The following is a 26924-nucleotide window of genomic DNA, read 5'->3' as shown; positions in this document are numbered from 1 at the left end:
TAACATTCCTAAAACACAGTTTAGCAATTGTGACTTCCTTACTTTTTATTTTAAACCTGTACAAACAAAACAGTTGATATCAGACTGTAATTCTAATTCTAATTAGCACTTGACATGTTCAATGCACTTTACAAACATTAACTAATTAATCCTCAAAATATTTTTGTATGATAAGCATGTGAAAATTACGGTTTCATTTTTATAGATAGGGAAACTAAAGTCACTTCCCCAAAGTCACTGAGAGTCAGTGGCAGAGCAGGGATGGGAACTCAGGAGTCTCTGACTCCCAACCCTGTGCTCCCACCCTCTAGATAACCATGCTTCTTTTTTTCCTGATATCTTCTCATTAACCTTTGTAATTATTTGCAATACTTTGCTGGGATACCAGAGCTGCTTTAAAAAAACAAAACAAAACAAAAAAACCTCTTACTGGAGACACTATAAATGGATTATTTGAAGAGCCCATTTATGAGCACACAGACAATACCTTGGTGGCATGTATCTGCCTGTGAAGGTCAGTTAGTTGTTGGATTTTGTATTCTAACTCCGAAATCTGGGTTTGAAGCCATGTCCAGCGGCAGCCAACTTTAGCTCTATCTACAAGCCACTTCCATTCAGAACTATGGTTGCTGTGAAGAAGATGAAATACTGGTTAGTCCAAGAATAAAGACAAGCACTTTTTCATAAATGCACGTTCATAAACTGCTGCAAGCATCTCACTTGCCTTCAGAGAACATCTAATTAGATTAACACAATACCACATCAACATCTCATTTACTTCACTAAGACTGGTACAAGTTTCTTGCACCCAACATTATATTCACCATTTAACAGATATTGCAACTTTCCTATAAGCAGCTTTTTTTCTGTTGTGAAAATTAAAGCCAAAATCAAGAGTGGGTGGGTGAGATTCTGTGGCCTGCATTGTGCAGGTCAAACTAGATGATCATATTGGTCCCTTCTGACCTTAGAGTCTATGAGTAACTACTGAACTAGATTAGTTAATGTAAGTTACAGATTTTAAAAGAATTCCAGTAAACCTACCAGCAAAAACCAAAACATTTCTACTTCTGTCAAGTCAAACTGACTTCCATAAGCCTCCAGAAATGTCATCTCACTGACAATTCTATTCTAATAATGCACGACTCAATAGTTAGCAATTATATATGTCATGCTATTCAAAGCTGTAACTGTACTGTAGGTTAGTTTTATTTTATTCTTTTGTTTTTTAACCAATTTTATGAGCACAATTACAGAATTGTGTGATTCGACTTACTTTTTTTTAAAACCTCTCTTTGGACTGTTAAATTACCTACTTGTACAATATTTAATGACTCGTAGAGTTCTAAAATAGACCTCTTGATATTATTAAGCCAAGTTCATCCCAGGTGTCAATGAATTTTGTTCAATGTGCCTACTAAATAAATATATCACATATGGTACTTCACCACTCCAAGTGTCATTTTAACATTCGAATGTATTTGAGCCACAAGGTCACAAAATGCAGTATGTCTTCATTAACACCCTCCTATTAACCGTCCAGATGGAAAAAAATTAAAATATAAACTGATATGTTTTTACGCAAATTGACAAGCAGAGAGCCACAGCTAATTCAGAGGCAAAATAAAAGCAAGACTTGATGCCTGGCCCTTTTGGGAAGGTATGCTGTAGTCAAGTTTTTGAGCTCAAAACAGGAGTAATTAATGAAATTCTATGTTCTGTATTATACAGGAGGTCACACTAGATGTTCTAATTGGCTTTAAAACAAGAGAAAAGCCTAAACCCACTATGAACAGAAATAATTTTGGAGGGAAAAACAAGAGCCATGGGGTCAAATTCATCCCTACATTGACCCTGGGGCTGGTACAGAGACACTGCAGTTTTATTGTTTCAGGGTAAGCACTGTGCCATCTAGCTCAATTGTATTAAAAGAGAATAACATTTCATACTATAGAAAAGCCCTTAGTAAAACCAGGGAAGATCAGATCTGACAACCCTAATATTTCTAAGATAAAAAATAGGCAGATAAAAAAAGCTTTGAAAGCCATACCATAACCTTTCAGTTTTCTTTATCTAACATAAAGAAGCAAAAAGAGCAGAATCATTCTTAAGTCACCTTTAAAAATACACTGTTCACCCCATTTTAACGTACACAGTCTTCCAGCTACTGGGCACGAAAGCTATATGTAACTTATACCCTCACTCATCAATAAATGAATACAAAGGAATCTGAGTCTTAACTTTTTCAATGCATCTGAATTGGGTTCCTGAAGTCAAAGTACTTTAAAGCAGTAATCTAGATTCAGTTTGTGAACTAATGAAGTGAATGAATTCTAACTGAAAAATAGAATGGATCATCTTTAATCAAAACTGAATAAAGCCTGAGAATCTGCAGAAAAACTGACTAGAGTACATTCCATTTACAAGTTTTATGAATTCCCAACAACAAGCTTCGTACTAGCAAAAAAAATCATATGTTGTCAGTTCATGATGTTCTAAACTTTTGGTGATCCCTTATTCTCATTTCTCTTGCTTTATCCAATTATTATCGTTATTATCTTATAGTAACCTGCTTTGATTACTTTTGGGTTAGCCTGTCTCTCATGATAGAAACAGTAAATAATATTTCATATTTGTATTGATTAAAAGTCAAAAAATTAATGTAAAGGGAAAAAAAAATCAGAGCCACTCATGGAACAAGTCAGAGTTAAATATAATAGCATGATAAAGTGACAAGGGGTGCCTGGAATAATTATAGTTCGTCTCAGTGCCCTATGATGGTTCAAAAAGTTACCAGAAGGAAAACAGCTGCTTAAGGAGGATATATCAAGTCCCCTAATTAATCATTTCAAGGAAACAGTACAGTGTAGCTGAATGGATATAAGGAGACTAACAGAATATGCCACTCATTGGAGAGATGCTTGTTTCTGCTCTTTTCCCAGTAAGAGGGGGGAAGCAAGGCTGAAGAACTGAGGGAGATATTACAAGAAATCCCAGAGCTGGAATTTGCAAGCAATGTGTTAGGCTTAAAGGCCCAAATAAAATGCAACACAGTTTATGGAAGAGGGGCAAAGAACAGTCATGTTCTAATATGAAAATTAAGCAAGAGGAAAAACTCTCTTCACCAAGAACAACACAGAATGAGAGAGAAAGTGTCTACACAACTGGAAAGAGGGGGAATGAGCCCTAGTTAGTCTTATGTTATCCATATGGTATGAAGATATCCATGCCCAGATACCAAACCATAATGAATAAAGGAGCATTAATTGATAGAAACAGATCATCATCCATTGTAGTGTATCTGTGCCATTACCCTTCACATTAAAAAAAAATGTATTATTATTTTGCAATATTAGATCTTGGACTAACTGTATTTACAGCCAATTCTGCCATCAAGTATGTATTTGTCATTCCCTCAAAAGTCAAAGCAAGCTGCGTGTCTGAGAGCAGACTCAGCCTTAGAATAGATAGAATAGATTAATAGTAAATATACACTGTATTTAAATTTTCATAACATTGTTCAATTAGACTGCAATATATATATGCCCTTAGGACACCCTGTAAGGAAGTGGCTAGAATACGGTAGTATGATTTATTGGTATGTTGGAATTATCCGTTTGTTTATTAGCTATGTTTTGTGTCACATGACTAGATTATAATTGTTCATACTTTTGGGAAGTTTTTGTTGCAACAAAACTGGGTATCAGGATTGCCAAGTTTTATTCCCAACTCTACCATTAACTTGCTGTGTGATCTTATGCTAGTACCATCTCTAAAACTGGCATGTTAACCTACCTCACAGGCATTGTGAGGCTTGTTTAATTGTTTATAGACTATTCTGACATCCTTTCATAGAAGTGGCTGTTCACATCAAAGCTTATTTTTGTAATTTAATTGACAAAAAGTAACAAGCCACTATTCCAGAACAAAAAAATCCCTCACTCCACTGAGCTTGGTTGGAACAGATATTTTATTCACTCAGGAAGTCACAGATCGCAAGTTCTGCTTGCCTCAATCTTATGATTAGGCTAGGAAGAACTAGGTATTTATCAGTAAATGTTGATTTCACCTCATACACACATGCCAACAAAAATATTTCTATCTATAATAATCACAATGAACAGATAAGTTATGAAAAATGATGCTCGAGAACTTACTGAAGTTTGATTTAAGGATATTTGCTTTGTGATATTTTGACATGTGATGTTGACAATTTGTGTTTTAATGGTTAGAAAGCTTTAACTTTTTTAATCTCAATATCTACTGTCATTAAATAATTATTGTCTAGCCCCCTCTATTGTCTGACACCCCTGAAATTGCCCACAACTGTGAAAGTTTGAAAAAAATAAAAAAATCCTTAAGACTCATAATTTTGCCCAACAGTGAAAACTGAGATTGATAAAAATAGAAAAATGCTTAAGAATAAAATTGATATCTATTGAAATTATAAAAAAACAAAAATTTAATTCCGCCAAGCCTACTTATGATGGACATGAGTAGCGCGCACACACAATTTATCCATATATTCCTTTCCTATAAAGGATAAAAGCGAATGGGATAAAATGATGATGAGGATGAAGTACTAGATATTCTGTATAGTACACAGTTAACAAGTTAAGTCATCCCAATAAAGTGGCATGTAGAGGATCGTACTCACAGTGAAACCATAGGGAGGGCAGGCTATAAGAAGACCATGCAGGGGGGATGCTGCACTCCTATACGTATCTCTGAACTCTACCTGTTGGCTGAATGTGTGCATGAGGGGGGAGAAGTTGTCTCAAGGCAGGGCCAGAGACCTCAATAACTGAAAATCCACAGAACAAAGCTCCATGAAGGAGTACAAAGCAGTTTGTGGCTGCTACTATAAACCAAGAGATTATAGTAGATGTTACAGAGTGGAAGCCCCACGCTCTGGTTCTACATTGGGAAAGACAAGCAAGGACGTTTCTGTACATCACAGTCTGTGTATGTCTTCACTACAAAAATGTACTCCGTTTTTGTGCTGGCAATAGGAGTTTGATCCCATCCTCATACACTTACAGACAACAATACCAAGCATTTTCTCCTGTGTACAACCCCAGACCAATAGCAATGCCACATTTTCAGGGTTCTCCACTTTTCAGTTTGCTAGAAAGATGAAACATTACTACTTCCAACTCAAACATAGTCAGAGAGTAAATTATATGTTTACAATGTGTTAAATGATTAAGCAAACACACCACTTAGAGCAGAATTGCTGCTTTTACCTTAGTTACAATTATATTCTAATATAGTAAACTGATTTTGTTTAATGGCTACATTTTATTTAAAATTTTCCCACATGATATGCTGGAACTATTTCAAAGAAGCAATTTTTCATCTGAAACACTGATTTGAATTTCTACTGTTTTGGTTAAATTGCAGCAGTCAATCCTTTGTGACTTGCATGGAAGAAAACAAATAAATGCAGAAGAAAAACCAAATCCACAAAAAGGTCAGACAAATGCAAGGAGTCAGAGCATAATCAAATCTATAACTAGAAGAAAGAACTTGGGGCTGGCAGTATAGGGGCAGTGCATTACAAGTCCATGAAGAAATTCATTCTCCAGGTCAGTAGAGGCAGCCTGAGCCTGGAGTGGCACTAAATGAAACCAAAATAAATGTATTACTACTACGAGCCACACCCAGCTGTCCTGGAGTGGAAGGACAGATTTTAGCCCAAAAGCTGTTGATAGGACAAATGTGTTGATAGTATAGATCATCTTTCCCCCCCATCCTCAAACCCTCTATATCCCTGCCCCCTACAAAGGGGAAAAACAAAAAGCAAAAAACAGAATTTAAGCATGGAAAGTACCTGCAATTATATTTTAAAATAATGAGATGAAACCAGCAAGAATTTTTTCAAAAAAAAAAAAAAAAAAAAAAAAAAAAAAAAAATTCATTTTACACATGCTACCATTCATCAGTGGGCTAGGATTTATGTTTTACCCAATATCTATAATTAAGCAGTGCCAAAAAAACAAAAAAAGGCAACTTAACTATATGAAGAGAAGAACTGTTAGCAAAGTAAAGCAGCAGCCTCATGCTATGCATATACATTTTATTGTGAGGGATTTCCTGCTTCTGTAAATATAGTTTGAAAAATAGGTCTTAAGTAGAAAAGTAGTAGTAACGAACAAGCAAATTAAGGAGAATTTAGGATGCAGAAGGAACACAGGATCAGGTTTTGCAGGGCTAGTCCAAACATGGAGGTTGCTGAGAAGTCATTAGATTGGGCCATGCATATCTTCAAAGGGCAGTATGTGATGTTCTCCATCCACCTGCCTATGCCCTGGTCCTATGCCCTGAAAACTGTGGGGGAATTGAGTCTCATCAGGGATGAAGGGATTGGACAGCATAAAAAGCATGCCCAGACTGGTATATGTGTTTGTGGGAAAAGAGTTAATGGACAATGAATGGAAGTTTCATATTAAACAGAAGGAGGCACAAGCTGCAATGTGCCCCCACCAGTGTTATGAGAAAGCAGTAAGACCAGCCTCAAATGTACAGAATCATGAATGAGACCTCAACAAGGAGATTGGTTTAAATATGAGATTTTTAATAAGTAATAAATCAATTTTTGCCTGCCTAATTTTTTCATCTTTAGGGTGACACCATTCACACTCAGTTTGTTTGTGATCATCTCAGATTAAAACATTAAACATTAAATACATATACAAAAATGCAACCTCCTTATTTAGTACTCAGAGTTGACTCAGCTTATCCTCTCCTCCATCCTACGAGAGTAGCTTTCATTCTGTCTCTCTCTAGCCCCACCCTTCCTATCCTTAGAAAAGGGGATAGAAAGGGACAGAATGGCAAATGTCTAGAGCATGCATCCATGATCCCCCCACCCACCCTCTAAGTGCACTTAACCCTTTTATTTCCTCCTTTTCCTTCAGTCTCCTACCCCTCATATTTTCTCTCTGCCATGCCACATTCCCCTGAACCCCCTTTCAGTCTACCTCCTGCTCCTCACATTCCTCTGAACTCCTCCCGTCCCAGTCTGCTCCCCACATTCCTTTGGTACTTCATTTTTATAATGTTTCACCTCTCTACTGCCTCCACACACTCATTTCTAGCAACTCCATATTCTATCATCGCCTGTTTGGTCCTCACATACTGACTACGGGGGCCACCATCTTTCCTGGCAACAGCTAGCTTTCAGACTCACTGAAAATAAAGGAACATGGCCATTTCAGAGGAGAGCACATCTTTGCAAGTTTAAAGGTAAAAATCAGAAATTCTTGAGAACCCTTAAAAATTAGCCAAATATCACAAGTCAAGTGATAAAATCATGAGAGACAGCAACTCTGGAAAGTGACCGGCAGCCTGATTCCCCAGGGGGGAATAACTAATTAGATACATACAGCTATAAAACAGCTCATACTCCACAGCACCTAGCACTGCAGCACAAACAGTAAACATCAAACTAGCATTAGCAGGCCCCCATGACTGAAACTGCATGTTTGACAGAACTGTCTGAATTGGCCCCGATGTTCCTTGCAGCATTTTACACCAGCATTACAGCCAGCTTCATTATGGCCCCAACACACAGCTAAGCTCAAAAAATGATCAGTTTGAATATAAACATTGCATTGCAGGTCATTATGGTAAACGCATGGTTCCTATTATATTTCAACAGTGAAATTTCATTTTCCTCCAAAAATTGATAGTCAGACATTACTTATGAAGATAAGTAAAGACAGAATATGTTGAAGTACACACTAAAGCATAGTTATGTTGAATAATGAAAGTATTTTAAATGAGATTAGCCATTAGTTTTAGGTATGAAATAAAAAAGCCCAAAACAAAAACTAACACATACAATGGCTGAACAAACATGTCCAATTTATGAAATGACCTGTAAATGCTTTCTCAAGGACTAAATCTTCTAGCACGCCTACCTAATGTTTGTTCTCAGAATGAACTAACACTGGTCACCGCTGAAGCATTAATTCCCCTGGACCAGTTAACTATAACTGCATAATTTAAAAAATGACTGCTGTTTTATGTGTTCAATGTATTGCGTACATTCCAGGCAGTCAAAATTTGTTTAAAAAGGTGAAAACATAAACTGTAACAAATAGCACCCTCTGATATCATATGTAATTACCACCACATAACAAAACACTGTTTACTTTGACAGCTCAATATTGCTCTTTGCCCATCACAGAAGAATGAATACAGAGAAAACAGGATAATATGCTGTTATAACTACCACCAGACAAAGCTATGCACAGAATATCAATTGAATCAGACCTCAATGGAACTCTGAAATATACTGCTATTTCTAAAAATATCTGTAATCACTTAAATCTTCTGGAGCTTCCAGCAATATTATCCTTCCTGGAATTTAACAGATTTTTTTCTTTTAACGTGATAATTGTTTTTCAGCATAACAGTACATTGCTTCAGAACAGATGAGTTACTGTTCTCCATATCATCTACAGACATCAGTCACTGCTTATCACAACAATTTCTGGCACCTATTCCTGATCCCTCCATCCCAGATATACTGTTATCAGTTAGTACCTTCAGAACTGCATCCAATAATTACATATTCAAACACACACACTCACATGCTTCACAACTTGTTTTCCAACTTGAATAACTTCAAGCAACTGAAGGTTTAAAAGTTCTAAAGAGGGTAAACACCAACTGATATATGACACTGAAATTATCAACTCTGGCAGAGATTACAATTCATTTTCAGGGAACTGATGTCATATTGATATACAGGGGGGAAAAAAAACCAGTCAAGTATGATTTCTATTTCTGTATCTCCACATATCAGTTCAGAAGATACAGGAGTAAATGGCAATCCCCCGAAACAAAGCAAACCAAGCTATAGAAGAGATCTGAGAGTGAAACTGAAGAAAAATGGAAGATCTCTAGACAGGGATGACTGTCTTGAGAACCTGGCAACCAAAAGCTTTATTCACCTACAGAAGTACACATGTTGAGCCTTTAATACTTGGAGAAAGTTTAAAAGGAGAATTGCATAGCAGCCTTATATGACTCCTCGTTAAGAGTTGTTGTATATTCCAACCTAACAAACTACAACAACAAATACTATCTACAGTGGGACAAGATAGTGTTTGCAGATATGGAATTGCTGAATACACATAATCACCCAGCTAGAGAAGTCTTGAATGCTTGGTAACCTGAATTAGGGCTCAATACAAAAAATGCATTCAGTTGGGCAGAAATCCATGGTATAGAACAGTCTGAAGCTGTTAGGGTAATTGGTTAGGTAACCCAACAGATTCTTTCCATTTCTAACCCAGGATTCTATTTAGATAACTGATCATTTTAGAGCTCTGCATGGTAAAAGGCCAATTTATAGGTTCAGATTGAACATTAATTCCTCTGGAATTAGCAACCTGTGGAAATACAATTAAGCATTAACCTTGCCACATTTAGAAACAATCTCTCTCTCTCTCCTTAGATCTCTAGCTCTAAAGGTTCAATAATGGGCATCATAAAGCCTCTTATACCTTCAACTACCTCAGTGCCTTCCACTAAACTTTAGAATCTTTAAGACAAGAACTATGAGGAAGAGGAGAAGGTAAGCACGAAGTGAGAATGTGCAGAGGCAAAAACCCTCAAAGAATCATATTTACTGGTGACATCTCTTTCTGCTTTTGAAATGTCCTCTTTATATTCCTATGATCTAACTAGAGTACAACCCCCAAGAATGTTGGCTGAAGAATTCCAAGTACTCAAATATTGCAACACTGCCCCTGAAAAATAAACGTGGTCTAGATGCAGTCAAGAAGGGAGTGCTATGTAAGTGCGAGAACAGAACTCCAGATGTCAGAACTACATATATCTACAACAGAAACATTATAGAGGAAGGCCATCACTGCTGCTTTAGCCCTACTAGACAGTCAATCCTAAAACCATCAGATAACAACACACTATGCAACATGATATTCTTTAGCTAATCTAATACATTTTAAACAGGCACGAAGTGAAAATAGCATTCCCATTACCCTCATCTCCAAATGTTATAGAAACGTTTGCTGGCTTCCTTAATATCTTAATTCTGTCCAAATAAAATCTTAAAAGCCTCAATACCTAGGGGTATGAAGCACACTTACTTCTTGCAAGAAGATTCCAGACAGAAAATTTAGAGACTGATGGTCTGGTTTAAAAGGAATTCAGACACTAGGTAAAGCATTTAAGATGAAGTAGAAACTATGTCTTTATGGAATGCATGAAGGGAGACAGCTATAAAATCCTGCAAACTCATTCACTTTTCCTCACAGATATATCAGCTTTTATTATTTATAACACTTCCCTTACCTAAATGACATCTTTAAACTTTAAATAACTAGGCCAAGATATTTAAATGTGGGTACTAAAGTTAGATTCCTAACTCAATATTTAGTTGCCTAAACAAGGCCCTGTTTCACTAAAGCACTAATACATTTTTAATTTTACCACATGCCTAAAGTTAAACACATGCTTAACTGCTTTCCTAAAAAGGGCCTGACTGTCCTGATTTTTAAAGGTGCTGAGCATGTGTAGCTTCCACTGAAACCAATAACATCTATAAAATGAAGATAATTCTCTCCTATTTAACAGGAGTGTTACAAAGATAAATTAATTACTCTTTGTGAGGTGATCAATTACTATGAGGAGCACCATGCAAAAAGCCTATAATTAAAATAGCCAATTTACATAGATTAGTAAAATACAAAGCCAATTTACTACAGGAATAAAACTGTTTTCAATGTTCCATTGAATTAGGTTTGTGAGGTTATCAAGTATGCACATGTGTGTAATTATTAAATTTTCTGATCTGCCACACTATGTTAACTGATTGTGTATTAATTCGTCATTTTCATAACAACAATGCCAAGTTTTTATTTAATGTGCATTCAAAACTTATCTAACTAGAAGGCTTTGACATTCTTGGGTTTGAGATCCTTGCAAGTCACGACATGTCAAACTTTCTCCCTTACATTAAAATCTTGCAGTCTGCTTCCAGTAGCTGTGAAGATATTAATATAATTATATGTTAGAAATCAGTATCTTTACTTGCAAGCACCCTGCTTTCATATGATAAGACATCATCCTTGCCCAAAGCACAAGTTATTATTGCAATAAGTCAATAGTCAAAGTGAAAATGAATATGTGTAAAACCTTAAAGAATTTTTATGCTTGTCTTACAGAAAACAAGCCAATTTAAATGGACTATATTCTGGAATAATACGTTCTACTTTACTATTTGGAATATAAGAATATAGAAGTCTTGCTTTTCTCTTCCTCCATACTAATGGTAATTCTCCTCTAGTACTCCAGGGAGGGACAGCCAGTAATAGAGAGAGATTAGACTTTGTGAAAAAAATAATTTATAAACATTTAAAATCAGCATGTTAGCAGCTATAAATTTATATTGATTTGAGTACGCAAGAATAAATATATCTTAGTCTTTTATCCCAAGATGAAATTTCCTGGACTTGTATAGTAAAGATGAATTAAATGCTGAATACTCAAAACCATAGTTGATTTTTGACCTTAAGATAAAAAAAAATTGCCAACAAATAAAAATAAGAGCAGCATTCAGTCCTAGAAGACTTTTTGCAATAAAGCTCAATTTTCATCTCAGATGTGTGGTGTATTGCTGCACATTTTGAACAATTAGGCCCTGATCCTATTAAAAAAAACTGCAAAAATTGACTTTTTCTACCTTTTCCAAGATTCAAAGTCAAAAGGTTCCTATCATCCCAGACTCTGAAGCAGAGTGCCTGTCCATGCTCTCTACAGGTATGCCTCGTGAACTCAACTGATGTTGCTTAACAAACAACCACAAGGCTAAAAAAAAACCACTTAGAACAGATTAGATCTGGAGACAATCTAATCCGGGGGTTGGTCTAGATGACCTCCTGAGGTCCCCTTCCAACCATAATCTTCTATGATTCTAAGACATTAGGCAGAGAGTATTTTCTTCCTCAAGAAATAAATGTGTGAAACAAAAGCAAACTTACCATCTTTTCTCTCTCTAACCAGACACCCAAAGAAAAAGATCAATTACTGTCTCCATACATTCAGATTTACAGAAGAGTTGCCAGATGCAATAAACCAAGGTATGTCCTGACAAAGCAGTGGATGCTGGGGAATTTCTTGATAAGGGTTTAGCAATTTGACATCTGGGCAATATCACAAGGCCCAAATTGGTTTTGAACAGAGCTTCAGAAATGGGACAAGGGAGCTCTTCTTATGGTTACTAGGAATTCACATCCAGTTTCTGGAACGATTCAGTAAATCTGGTGAACAGTCATCTCATACAATGGTGCCTTCACCTGAAGATCATCCAAGTACTGTCCTGTTGTTTCAGGATGGCAACTAGCACAACAAGCAGCTATGTGAACCCATGAGAAGTGGAAATGGGCCAAAGGACATTGCTTGGGACTGATGCTGCTCATTAACAATTACAAAGTTTAGGAACTATTGGTGGCAGATAGATCATCATCATGTTCCAATGTTACTTGAAATCTATGGAGCATAAGAAGTTTCTGGGAACTATTTCTTAGATCACAAGATCTGAAGTAGCCATTCTGAAATGAGTTTTATACTCTTGAGAGGATGAGAATGGATAGATCCAGAATCATAGCAATAATTCCAGATCCTTATATCATCATGAAGAACCTGGAGCTGAAACCGAGTCTCCCTCTCTTGATGAGACAGATTATTGTTCTGCTAAACAGTCCACAAATGTTTGTTTTTTCATATCAGATTGAGAGAGGAGGTGAAAGCAAAAAAAATTACACATGAGGAAACTAATTTAATTTTCATAGTGAGGCCACTGACTGGTATGGACATTGCTCACGAGTTAGATACGCTCATTCCACTACAGTGGAGACAGGTTAGGCTTTTTTTTGCCATTTTTTCCTCCTCAGAGTTCAGATTCCCTTTGCTGCAAGACCACACTCTGACCTAAGGAGATGACTACCAAAGTTGAAGCTACATTAACTGGCAGAAAACAACCCCACTGTTGTAGATTACAGAATTAACAGAATTAAATTGCACAGAATATACAAATTTAGTTTTATCAAGAATATTAACATATAGTGAGAATCTTTCAAGATCAATGGAGGCCCTCCATTATGAGAAATAAAGATTACAAGTAAGGAAACTAATACACTTCTCATACACAGTAATTACATTACTTATGGAAAGCAGTAAGAACCAGCTCCTACAGATCTAAGAAACATCAAATACAGTGCAATACAAATCCATCTAGGAGAAATAAAATGTTATGTGCTTTAGTCTAGGGCAGCCATTTAAGATGAAGAGAGAAGGGCAAATGGTTGCATTGCAAGTCTTACTGTTCTCCACAACAGAAAAGACTGTGAGAGTTTCACATGAAGTGTATTTTCAGTAACTGAAAACTGTTGGCCTTGCTTTTATGGTTATATCAGTGCAGTTCACCAGGCAGGTCTGCAGAAGGCAGATAGGTAGAAAACCCTGGGAGGAGATAGAGGATGCTAAAGGAGAAACCTCATATCTGCAAGAAACTTAGGAAAGGTGAAAAAAGTCAGTGGTTCCAAGATTGGCATAGCAGTGAAAGAGAAAGACAGATGCAGGACTAGTCTTCACTGTAGTATTAGCTCAATTCACAACTCAAGTATTACTCTAACCCGACTCCCATCCACACATAAAGATCTCTAACTCAAGTTAAGATTTGCTTTCAACCAGGTTCAATTCTGTGCTCTGCCATGGATTCCCTATGTGACCCTGGACAAATCACTTAGCCTCCCTGTGCCTCAGTTCCCCAACTATAAAATGTGGATTATAGCATATGCCTACTTCACAGGGAAGTTGTGAGGATAAATACATTAGAGATTGTGAAGTGTGAAGTGCTTTGAGATCTACTGAGGAAAAGTGCTATATAAAAGAGATAGGCATTATTAATATTATTAAACTCTAGCTAGCCCATCAGGGTGTGGATTAAACCTCGAGAGTTGCTGATGCTGGAACTACTAATGAAGTGGGGATTAAGCTACTCTGTGCTGCTTCTTCAGAATTCTGCAGTGGGGACTGCCATCACTGGAGCTAAGCTAACTCAAGAGGAATTAATCTGAGCTAACACTGCAGTGAAAACAAACCTGACAGATAGCTGTGAATGTAGAACAAACTGAAGACAGAAAAGAGGAAATAAAACAGATGAAGGACTGACAGGATTAGAAATTGAACCACTCTTTGCAAGTAAAAAAAACAAAAACAAAAAAACTAGTCTTACTCTAAGTCTTAGATTATTTCCTTCCCTTTGAAAATTAGAGAGTAAATTAGTCATCAGTTTTCCCATTCAATTCACATAACCATGAAGTAAGAATCTCAGAGCCAGCACTATTATTCAAAAGTTCAAAACTAGCAGCTAAGAACAAGTATGTTGTTTCTTCTCCACTGGGAGGAGTTGGTGATGTTATTTTTCCATTTAAAACATTTCAAAGGGAGCATAACATTTGGTCATTTTAAAGATTAGTGTGTGCAAGTAAAAGTTAGTTGGCAATTCCTTACATTTTGGTCTGATATTTAATACAACAATATGTACCATTTTCACAACAGACAGAAAAATTAAAATGCACTTTGTCATCTTTCCAGACTCAAATAGTTTCACAAAAGACAAAAACAACATGATTAATTTAACACTACACTGCAACTACTGTACTATTTTAACAGGAGCTAATAAATGTATAATAAGGGACAGAGCCCTTTTCAGCAGGGCCTGAGATCCAGTGCAATTTAAGATAAAACTTTCCTGGTTTTTACTGAATGTTGTGGTTTTCAAAGGTCAAACTAAGAGACAGAAATATTGTAATATACATTTATTAACTCTAACTTTAGGACTTAGAAAAAGAGTTACCAGACACCTACTAATCAGTGAACAAACCTACTAATCAGAGGCCATTACAAAAGACTGGAAAATCCATCAGCAAATCCAAGGACAACCCCCTATGAGAAGTCCAAACCTAAGAAGCTGGAAATGTAATGGGTGATGGGATTCCTACCAAGTTGCTGTCCCTAGACCCTGCTTGGAGGCTCTGTCTTTTATGTCAATCTCTGACTAGCAGGTATCTAACACATTTGAAATCCTGCTCAACTATTTTTAGCCACTGGGAGCATGCCCGCTTCCCTACCTTACCCCTGGCCTCCTGGGGTGTGTCTACATTGCAGCAGGAAGGTGTCATTCCAGCAGGGTAGACATACATGCGCTAGTTCTGCTCAGGCTAACACCTACAAATAGCACTGTGGCTATGGCAGCACAGAGAGCAGCACAGATATTTGTAGGTGCTAGCTGCAGCAGAGCTAATGCATATATCATAGAATATTAGAGTTGGAAGGGACCTCAGGAGGTCATCTAGTCCAACCCCCTGCTCAAAGCTGGACTAACCTCAGCTAAATCATCCCAGCCAGTGCTTTGTCCAGCTGCAGCTTAAAAACCTCTAAAGATGGAGATTCCACCACCTCCCTAGGTAACCCATTCCACTGCTTCACCACCCTCCTAGTTAAAAACTTTTTCCTAATATCCAACCTAGACCTCCTCCACTGCAATTTGAGACCATTGCTCCTTGTTCTGTTATCTACTACCACTGAGAACAGCCTAGCTCCATCCTTCCTGGAATCCCCTTTCAGGTAGTTGAAGGCTGCTATCAAATCCTCCCTCATTCTTCTTTTTTGCAGAATGAACAAGCCTAGTTCCCTCAGCCTCTCCTCATAAGTCTTGCGTTCCAGTCCCCTAATCATTTTTGCTGCCCTCCACTGGACTCTCTCCAACTTGTCCACATCCTTTTTGTAATGGGGGGCCCAAAACTGGACACAATTCTCCAAATGCAGCCTCACTAATGCCAAATAGAGGGGAATAATCACTTCCCTCAATCTGCTAGCAATGCTCCTACTAATGCAGCCCAATATGCTATTAGCCTTCTTGGCAGCCAGGGCACACTGCTGACTCATATTCAGCTTCTTATCCACCATAACCCCCAGGTCCTTTTCTGCACTTGTCCTTGTTGAACCTCATCAGATTTCTTTTGGCTCAATACTCCAATTTGTCTAGGTCCCTCTGTATCCTATCCCTACCTTCTACAGTATCTACCACTCCCCCTAGCTTAGTGTCATCTGCAAACTTGCTGAGGGTGCAATCCATCCCATCCTCCAGATCATTAATGAAGATGTTAAACAAAACCGGCCCCAGCCCAGACCCCTGGGGCACTCCACTTGTGACCAGCTGCCTGCTAGACACGGAGCCATTGATCACTACCCGTTGAGGCCGATGATCTAGCCAGTTCTCTATCCATTTTATAGACCATTCATCCAACCTATACTTCTTTAACTTGCTGATAAGAATACTGTGGGAGACTGTATCAAAAGCTTTGCTAATATGTCTACCTGTCTGGGAATCACATCTTCAGCTGCTGTGTAGACATACCTCTAGATGCTGCAAGGTAGCAAAATGTCTATGCTCTTAACCCCAGCATCCATTTTTTTATTTCTCTTCCCCTGAGAATAGTTTTAATGCCTTCCTCTGACTATTCACAGATTTCCAAAGGCAAAGTAGAATGAAATTGACATGATTCTTGTCAGTTCAGGGCAGCCCAGAGTTCTGATTAACAATACTGAAAGTGATCCCTGTCCTTAATTGAACTCTGCCTGCCCCCGCGCTCCACACCTCCTTGGGAAAAGTATCAGTAACAAAAGAGGCACTACTGGGATCTGTACAGAGACTCAGGAAGACAACTTTAAAAAGATATCCTCTGACTCAATTGATGAAATCATAAAAACAAGATTTTTTTTAAAAAAAAACTTTACATTCTCTAGAAAGTGGATGTTTTGATTCCCACCAGACCAGAGAGTTTCTTACTCATGCCAGTAAGTGTTAAAGGCTTGAAAAATCCACTTTACTCAATACTAATTCTTATTAATCCAAAAGAATAAAATTAAATATCTAGATTTTACAAAACAAATGCCAAAATTTGTTCTCATTTACAGCACTGACCTAATTAAGTTACTCTGGTACAGTGCTTAACACTCTTATCAATGCTATGATATCAATAAATACCACAGCAATGCGAAGTGTTGCTCTCTGTATGCTACAACTTAATAAAATATTTGTCTCTTTAATATTCTATTTATTGAACAGCAAATTTAGGGCTGGATCCTGCCAAGCTTTGCTCACATGAATGGTCCAATTGACTTCAGTAAGACTAATTGCTGAGTAAGGCTACACACATGAAAAAGAGCTTGTAGGTCCAGACTCTTTAATTTCTGGGTTTGTAATAGCTGTTAAATAAATACATCAGAAGTCTAGCAATAGTTTAACACTTACGCTTCCACTGTTTTTCTGACAGTCTGTTCATCACAATCTTCATCTGAGCTGCTGCAAGTGGCATCAGAGTCCAGATCTTTCTCCATGTGAGACAACAGCCCTGCAGCAGAGTGTGCAAAACCCCAGATTTCACCAGGTTTAATGCTGAATCCATTCTCTGTGTCTTTAGCTGAATTATTCTCCAAGTTAGTAGTACTGTTTTCTGTCCTAATTTCAGTGCATCCAAAGGAGCTACTGTCCAAAAATCTGGTTGGATCATGAAAAACTTTCATTCTTTGGAGCTGATGTTTCACAAAGGATTTCAGCTGGTGATCACAGTGTTTGACAACATGCTTTGCCAGGAGTATTTGTAAACGTTTCTGAGCTCTTTTGGCCCGACTGAGCACAACTTGTTGCTTACTGACACACTGAAGTAAGTGAGCACTCAACTCCTCTTCTTTACAAGTGGGGGCACAGCTCACAATCACTTTTGAAGGTTCATGCACAACTTGGTGCAATAAATTCCCTTTTTCTGTCTCAGCATGTACTAGTAGAGCCTTACCCAAAAAGCCATTCTTCCGGTACCATTTACAGTTTTGAACCTGCATTTCTTCTGCATTACTGGATTCTGCCAAATTCTGGGTCATAAGTAAAGTTTCCCCACTGACCTGCTCTTCAGGTTCTGAATTATTAATCTGACTGACCTGTGTGGTAGCACCATTATGTAGTGGATTTCTCATCTTGGAGCAGTTGTGCTCTTCTGAATTCCTTTGCTTACCATTTTTGTTTTTTATATTGAACTGAGAATTTGTGCTCATTAATAAGACAGATTGATAATGTCTGGAAGACTGTGGAGAACCAAAGTGTTTTACACTGAAGATATCATTACTGAGGTTGGGCTCAGTAGTGGGAAACCCCAGGACTGAGCAAGTAATCTGTGTGATAGAATCCTCCTTTATCGTCTCTTCGACTGCTCTGGAATTTTCCATGCACAAAGTTGTATCAGACTCCATAGCTCTAGAGGACAAAGAAGGTGACAAGTGGATACCATGACCTTTTGTTGCTGCCTCTCTGAGGGCTGGTGTCATTATAGCTATTGTAGGTAGTTTACAGCAAACCTGAAAATAACATGGGATATATAAATTGTCTAATTTTTAATTACAATATACAAATAAAAGACCATTCCAGATAATGTTTATTTTTTATTCTTTTAAAAATAATTTTAAACCTAACCAACTAATGCAAATTCATCTGACAGACAGGGCCTGACTGGATTCCCTCAACAGCCAAACAAGAACAATTTTTCAGTATCAGGCAGGGCTGGTTTCTAATGCAATAAACAGCTTCCACTTCCAGCAGAAGTTCTTCACTGCAGGCACCTTCCCAACTGACCAGTTCCTTAGGTTCACAGGAGCAGGGTTTCTCAGTTGTGCACACTAGGAGGAGAGAGTCTATGACCAGCTTGAGGTCTTAGGCAAGCTGAGACAAGACAGTGGCAGGGAGGCTAAAAACCCATGGGAAACAATAAGTTTGTTGAAAAGGTGACTATAGGGCAGTGCTCCTTGTTTTCTCCCTTATCTTAGGAGTTCCGCTGGCTGGGTGCCTTCTCCAGTAGCCTCCCTCTACTGTTGTCAGTTTCATTGGCCTCCACAGCCATTGCCTAGCTCACTTCTCAAGTCTCAGGTCTTGTTACATGATTGAAGTCTGAAAGGTCACAATCATCTCACTGTACCTTAGTGCTCCCTCCCATTTACTTGTTTCCATCTGTTGTCTTTCTTCTTATAGGTTGTAAGCTCTTTGGGGTTGTACACTGCCTCACATACTGAGACCCTGGTCAGGGGGTCTTTGGTACTACCACCATACAAATACAAAAAATAAATATTAAAATACAAGCTTTAGCTTTGGAGAATGAGGTATTTTGTTGTCTACAGCTATTGTTTGTATTGAACTAACACTACCCTCCCCTGGGGAGGTCAGCTATAAATCCTGGCTGGGGCTCAATAGAATGCCTCTTATAAGGAACTGCCTAGAAGATGCACTGAATCAAAACTCAGGCAGTGATTAGGGTCCTTAATCTCCAGACTTGTCAACATTTTTAATGAAGGGCTGAGAGATGATTTCTCAGCATTTTTTTTTTATAACTATAACATTTAAAATGTTTAAAAGTAATTGGTCTTTAGAACATTAAGTCCATTGTAACAAAGCTTTTTGTCTGGCATATCTTTTAATTTGGGGAGCTGGGGGCTTGGGGTTAGTGTTTTTCCCTTATCTCCGACAAGTGTGTGAAAGAATTGTGATAAATGGAAAAGATATAGATGAAGTTGCTAACATTTAAAGCAGGGGCAGAAGTCAGGCTTTCTGCAGCGTTTACAAGCTTACCATCCCACTGTAAGGCTTACGAAAGCCCCGAAAGGAGTCCCTGCATTAAATTTTCTTCGACTCTCAGCAGAGGATATCTTAAAGGGATAAACCTGCCAATTTGTTTGCTTTCATAATTACATCTTCCTTTTCTAAATAAAATATCCTCCTCCACTACTGTGAAATACCCATATAAAACAGAAGGGAAACTGACTATACACAAAGAGCAGTCAAATGCACAAAGTAAACAAATTGAAAACAAAGACAAGTTTCATATATGCCTATATACCCTAAGATTCTATTCAGAACAATATAGTACAAATTTTTCACACAGAAATGTGATGTTTGAAGCATATCCTTTCAGTTCCGCTGCAAGCTCCCTAAATTCCAATAAATACAATTTGCAAATTTTTCATAGATTTGGGAAAAAAACATTGAAAACTCAAATTAATCCATCAAGTTTGACCAAATTAGCAGAAGGCATTACTCCTGATGGAAGAAAATGCAAAAAAAACCAGATTTTGAGTTCCTGAAGCAAGCTGCTTGAGCTACAACATGGTTAAAAATGGCAGAAAATCTTTTTCAATGGAAAAAACACCTGATTTTTCAAAATGTCCAATAACCGTTCCACACGTTCCAAAACATATCATATGATTATCTGCCACAGCAGAAAATATTCAGGCTTTTATTTTGTTTCTGTGCAGTCAGAGCTAAAAACCAGTATAATTCCAACCCTAACTATGGAGTTTACTATCTCTCCATAATACGCTCTGAAAACAAAGACAACCTTGTCAGTGATACAGGACTGAAACAAAGCATCATCCATGAGACTAAACATTTTTCATTAAAACTGTCTTGAGCTCCATGAAAACTGCACATTTTTCCTTTTGACAAGTTTGGGGTATTTTGTTGCATTTTGGCACCAAGTAGTAAAAATAATTTCACTCCACCCTCATTGAAAGTAAGCCGCTAGGACCAAGCTCTTTCCTTCTCATAAAGAAGCAAGTACTGTAATATGAGGTTTGTGAAAAGGCAGAAATTTTACACTGGAAAAAGCTTTCTTGTCAAAGTAATACTTTCTGAAGATATTTTTCCATTGTCTAATACTTTAGGTTTCCACACTAGAGCAATAAAAATGTTACTAAACTGACAAATAAGTTATTTTTAATTATTTGAAGTTCAACTGTTATCTAACTGTTGGTTTTTGACATTGAGAATCTGGTTTAAAAAAATGTAAAAGAAAGGACTGGGAGAATATTTTTTCTTTTAAGAAACAAAAGTAGCTTACATACACGGTAGAGCAACCAATGTTTAAAATGACTATGTTTATCCTCACTAATACCTTAATTATACAGCAAGATGTAGCCAAGAATTTCAGTTTTGTACACAGCATAAGGGCTCCTTCTGATCCACACCCTTGCACCTACTATAGCACACAAAAACAACATTTAAAAAAAAACACCTATTTAAATTATCATGAATATTATCCAATCCCCAACAGTCACTATTCTTCAATTCCTCCGCACCAAGCCCCACTTATCTTCTACTTCTCTTAATTTTGTCTATTATTTTCTCATTTTCTCTCACCATCTTTTTCTTATTTCTGTACTTTTCTAATCCACTCCTGACCTCCTTTGAGGCTCTTCTTTGTAACCCACTACATTGGCCTGCTATTTTCACATGTTTAAAGGGATGCATTGAAGACTTAAGTAAAATAATGTCTTCATATTGGCTACTAACACCAGCTTGGATTATTAAAAATAAAGAACTTTTAAATTCTATTTACTTTTACATGGGGAAATATTGATTTACTTTGGGTATTTCTCTAAGAACAAATAATGTAGAAAGATTGGTCAGTTTCACTTTTGTTTATAGCTCCTATCACTTTATGATTCTCATGCACTTACATACTGCTGAGGCTTTCGTTTGTTTCACAACATTTCAGAAAAATCTTGAAATATAAAGGTTTTACTGATTATTTTCTAAACGAAATCAGTATTTTTATTGAAAATGAAGTTCTCTTCTAAACCCATCTGTGCACTCCTACCCTTCTTCCCACATTTTGAAATCAAATTCTAAAAATTTAGCCTCAAACTAGCCTGCTTAAAGAAACACTATCAACTTGACAACCTTTTTTTCTCTTTTGTATCAACCTTACTTACAAGTAACACTTCAAGTTACTATAACAAAGAATAGAGAAATTGCAAATATTTTTATTTGTTTTATGAATTTACAGTATTTCATGTATAGAAACTTTTACTGTTTCTTCTACACAAGTTAGTATTTTACAAATGAGAAGGCATTTTAAAAAAATAGAAATATGAGATTGTAAAAATAAAAGTTTGCCTGAGTCAGGGCTTTGTGTAATACCACAAACTACATTTAATAGTCTTTGAAATGACTACAATTCAAGTTGATAGCATCCCTTTAAAAGACTTGTTCCTGAAAACCATTATTCATGCAATAGCCATTTAATCAATGGGACTCTTTGAGGAATAGAAATTTGCAGTAATGATGATTGAAGAGATGCTGGCCCAAACTGGATGCCTTGGTTAGGGTTATGAAGGGCAAAGAGAAGGTCACACAACCACTTGGGACTCTACACTGACCTAAAAGAAAAAAGATATAATTCAAGTCGGCAGCTTTTGTTTTTTGTTCAAAAGCAGTACAGATACGGACTATGAATATGTAAACATTTTACTATTTTCTTCTATTAATAACTCTGAAAAACAGGGCAATGTGGGGAGTCTCTGTTTTCAACAGCTCTTACTGTGCAGTCAATACTATACAGAGGGAGCTGTGAACTCAAGCATTATGTACTCCCTAGCAGTTATAAGTCATAAATTACTCACCTTTGAAAAACGCACACCTAAGTGGTCTCTCTTTGAACACAAAGGGAGCTCAAGTTAAGACAGACCACCCACACTGTTTTAATTACACAAAACATCAAAAAGGACAGACTTCAAGTGGAACTTATTACTATTCGTTTATGATAAATCCATAACTCATTAAAAGCCCTGAACAGAGTAGATTTTTCCCCTTGTTCCTCAATTATATTGAAACCAGGATATCACGTTATTCCAATATTTCAAAATCTATCACCACTATCATTAACTATCAGTTCAGGAGCATGTTTTAATATTTAATTGTTTATTTGTAACAGAACATTTAATATAACTGGCTTTTCAAATCTATCGTGCTAAAATTAGGTAGGTTGGGGGTTTTTTTGCATTAAATGGATCGCTCAAGGCTTTCAACATATTGTATATATGTCTCTAACACAAATATTTGTATTTCTTCTAAGTACATTACAAGCTCCATAAAGAAACTGTATGTTATTTCAATGATCCCTTTGAATCAGTCAGTGTATGAAGAGGTTCCATGAAATGTTTTTTAAACAAGACCAACTTAGGGCTTATTCTCTTGTTAACATGTGGATAATTTATATTTGCAATTCCATTAACATTTATGGGAGTTCCCAATGTGGACCAATGGGATAAAAGAGCCTTTTGGGTGAATAGGTCAGTCTTCTGTGTTTATGTGCTTGCTCTCTCAGTGACATCATACATTTTCCAGTTTTATTTTTCAAGAAGTTTCATGGAAATTTTTTGGTCAATCTTAGGAAACATTTACCTTTTAGAAGGAGGCAGAGTGTAATAATTAGACCAGGGGACTGTTTTTGACTCCACATATGACCATGGGCACGTTTTATACCTACACAGTAACTGTATGTTCCTTACCGTAGTATGTGAGTGCCTCACAATCACTTTTTTATCCTTAAAATATCCCTGTGAGATAGGGAAGCATTACTCTGTTTTACAGATGAAGAACTGAGTCATAGGGTAGTTTAAATGACTTGCTCAAGGTCACACAATACATCTGCAAGGATTCTTGAGTTCCGGTCCAGTGCCTATCCATTGATGTTTTAGATTACCCACACCACTCAAAAATGATCGGTGATTTTGGTACTTGGGATAGCCTGGGCCTGATTTTGAGATGTCCTGAGTATCCTAACCTCCAGACCAAGGCAATGGAATCTGATAATTAGGCTCAAACGGGGCACCCAAAAATCACAGGCTACTATTGAAAATGCCCAGCTGGAAAATCAGTACACTGAAACAATGCCTATACCTTCTTCATTGTACTGTTGGGCGGCTTGAAGTATCATGTGCACCTATTATGCTATATTACAATTAGTACTTGTAGATCACTTTGGGTTCCTTGACTGGAAAGAGCTGTACAAGGACAATGTATTAATACCTCATCCAAGACCTTGACAGAAATTGCAGCAAAACAGCCAAGGAAAGAACAGTAGTTATGGGAAAATAAAACAAATCACAGAAGAAAGCAGAATAGCACAAAGAGGCACCTGAAAACTACAAAGTGAACACCCTTCCAAAACTCAACAAACTAAAGTGGAAACTGACACTGTATGTATAGACAGTTTTGTTGTTTTTCTTGTATAACCAAAGTAATAATTAATGTACAAAGTAAACAAATTAGAAAGACAAAAATTCTACTCTATTTCAGTTAATCTTAGATGTTACCTATAACTATACTCTGTAACAGTATTTCAGACAGAACTGTGATTTTTTCAAAATAGCATCCCTTTAAGGATAGAGTACATCATCCTTTTCTATACATTTCCTAAATTTTGTCACTTTTAATTTACAACCCAGACATGCTCCAAAATTAGTTTTCTTGTATCTGATTTTATCCAACTCTATACTAGTCTGAGAAAGTTCATGTTTTAACTAGCATTTTCCTAAAGAAAAATTGGAATTCTGTAATGTTAAACAGTTTTATTTTTATCACATCTGTAAATTCCAGCACTTACGGAAGATATGGAGAGAGCAAATTTAGCCATTTAGGGCATTTACAGATTCAGTTCCAGCCTTCAAAAACACTTTCCTTGGTAAAGTACCCAGCAAAGAACAAGTGACTTTCTTTTCCCCACCACTTTCTCTGAAGTGGCCTACATTCGGATCCACGACACATGTTGCATTTTATAGACCAGATCGGAAACCCCACTGTTTTCAAGAAGCTTCATTTAAACACATTTCGTAATTATTACCGACCGGCAGTTGTTTTGTTTGTTTGGTTTTTGGTGAGAGCAGTGTGCTGGCCGGTATTCCACACTGGCTACATGGGCACAGGCGGCAACTGGTTTCCCATGGGGATAAATGATAAACAGAGGAGAAAGCCAAAAAAATGCCCTCCCACCGCCCCCCCACATTCCGTTCCCTGCCTCCAAGCGTCCCATCGCTTCCCGACCTGCAGCGCATGTCCCCCCACGCACTGTCCCGTCCGCCCCCAGCTGCGGGAGTGGAGGCGAGCCGACGACGCCCCCTCCCCAGCACGGGGCGGGGCCGCCCCCTCTGGCAGGACACGAGCGACTAGCCCAGCCACGGGAGGGGGAGATTTAGCAGCAGGGAAAGGCTGCCTCCGCACCTCATTCCACAGACTCCGCCCCTACACACTACATCCCCGCCCACTGAAGCCTATAAGCGCTTCCCATTGGCCGCCCTCCTGACACGCCCCTTTGCCCCTCTCCGCCGGACACTGAAGGACGGGGCGGGGCCTGGCTGGGCCGTGTCTTGTGCGGGCGGGGCATGGCACAGAGCGGGGCAGCTGGAATGCGCCGCGCTCTCCACACGCCCGTTTCCCCCCCACCCGCGACCCAGGCCCCGCCGCCTCCCCCTCAGCGTCCAAGCCCCGCCCCATCTTCGGCCCTGCCCCCGCCTCAGTCTCTTTCTCTCGCTGTTCAATATTTATTATTGGGAACGAGCCTCGCCGCCCGCCTGTGCCTGGGCTGGGGCGGCCGCGGGAACCAACCGCCTCTCGGAGCCGCTGCCCAGACGGCAGGGCACCCACACAGCCGCGGCTGCGCCCGGCTCAGCTTCCAGCTCACGCCGGCCCCGGAGCCACACGCACACTTGCCTGCACGCCGGCGCCGCTCTCTGGCGTCCCCACAGCGGCAGCGACGACGGCGGCGCCTCCCGCCCGCCAGAGGCGCGCGCGCGCGCTCTCTCTCTCTCTCTCTCTCTCTCCCTGCCTCTGTTTAAATAACAGTCAGCAGCTCCCCGTCCCTCGACTAAAGGCGTCTGGGTCTGGCCCGGGCGGGGGCGGGGCCTCCTCCAGGGGCAGAATCGGCCAATCGGCAGCCGCAGGGGTGGAGTTATGCAAAACGAGGGAGGGGGCGTGTCCTAAGGCGGGCTGTGTGGCACGTATGGGGGTGGGGGGTTGAGAGCGCGCAGCCGGCAGTCAGGCGGGGCTGCCTGCTCCAACCCTCGCCGGGGCCTCCCGTTGTAACCCCAGCACGTGCACCCACGCGGAAGGAGCCTTCGTACGTCCCCCCTCCTCTAGTAGCTGCAGGTTCTCTAGGAGCCTCTTCCACCTTTCTTCCTTCCCTCCTTCAGGACCACCCACAAGAATTTTCCCGCTGTGTTTCTCCATTCCTGGAGTAATAAAACGAGAAAAAGCAGAGGCACGAACATGCACCACAGCCTCCTTTACACTGGCTGCTAGATATCATCTTCCTTGGAAGCCATACACTACAACCAGTGCAAAGGCTTCTAGGGCAGGTGCAAATGCAACAGGTAAGGACTCCCAAGTTCACCTAGATATGCATTGATACAGCCTTATACTCTTTCAATATGCCTACATTGCAAGGACATACATACTGTGCCCATGATGGAAAAAATAAGGTACAATATGTGTATCAATTTGGTCAAGTTTTTGGTCTATCACTTTTAATTCTGAATGAATTTAGCACTTATAGAATTTAAATGCGACTGACAGGCCTAGAGACTTAAATCTGTTAATCCTAACAGTAGTTTTAGCACTAGCAAAAGCAGCCATAAATTTTTCTTACTATCCCAAAGTTTTTCATTCCTAATATGACAAGTTCACCCTCTAACGTAAGTGGTTTGATCCTGTCTCCATTCAGTTCCTGGCTTCTCTGCTAAACGTGACATTAATAAGCTTACCACTTGTGGCATTGTCTTTTTAAACCATAAACTCATTTGCCATACTACAGAAACCATAATGTTATTACTGCTTATTTCTAAAAGATAACAGATTTGTAAAATGCATCGTAGTCAAATCACTAGTTACACATTTGGCTTAACAAAAACCACAATTATATAGTTGTGTAATTAATTCAAAACAAATATTTAAAAGCTGTAAAAGCCTACATTAGCAGCACTTTTACTCAGATACCAAATCTCCA

General features: G+C 38.5%; 1 protein-coding gene across 5 annotated transcripts in view; it reads right to left on the bottom strand.

Moving 5' to 3' along the window:
• KANSL1L (KAT8 regulatory NSL complex subunit 1 like) overlaps positions 1 to 25735 on the bottom strand; it is a 91216-nt gene extending 65481 nt beyond the window's left edge. Inside the window, exons 1-5 of one of the 5 annotated variants that reach the window (XM_067548733.1) lie at positions 24531 to 24855; positions 21036 to 21119; positions 19068 to 19186; positions 17357 to 18453; positions 488 to 629 (exon numbers count right to left, since the gene is read on the bottom strand). In XM_067548733.1, the coding sequence (XP_067404834.1) occupies positions 488 to 629; positions 17357 to 18453; positions 19068 to 19085 (1257 nt within the window). In that variant the 5' untranslated portion in view covers positions 19086 to 19186; positions 21036 to 21119; positions 24531 to 24855. Of the gene's footprint in view, positions 1 to 487; positions 630 to 17356; positions 18454 to 19067; positions 20093 to 21035; positions 24093 to 24530; positions 24856 to 24967; positions 25193 to 25633 lie in introns of those variants that run through there. The other 4 variants (XM_067548736.1, XM_067548735.1, XM_067548734.1 and 1 more) reach the window with 4 other exon arrangements.
• Between the last annotated feature and the right edge of the window lie 1189 nt (positions 25736 to 26924).

The sequence above is a fragment of the Emydura macquarii genome, unplaced genomic scaffold, assembly GCF_026122565.2.
Source record: "Emydura macquarii macquarii isolate MOO-44397 ecotype Brisbane River unplaced genomic scaffold, CSIRO-AGI_Emac_v2 contig_1253, whole genome shotgun sequence".
Lineage (NCBI taxonomy): Eukaryota > Metazoa > Chordata > Testudines > Chelidae > Emydura > Emydura macquarii.
The sequence above is the reverse complement of the archived record's forward strand: the minus strand, read 5'-3'. Positions and strand labels throughout refer to the sequence as shown.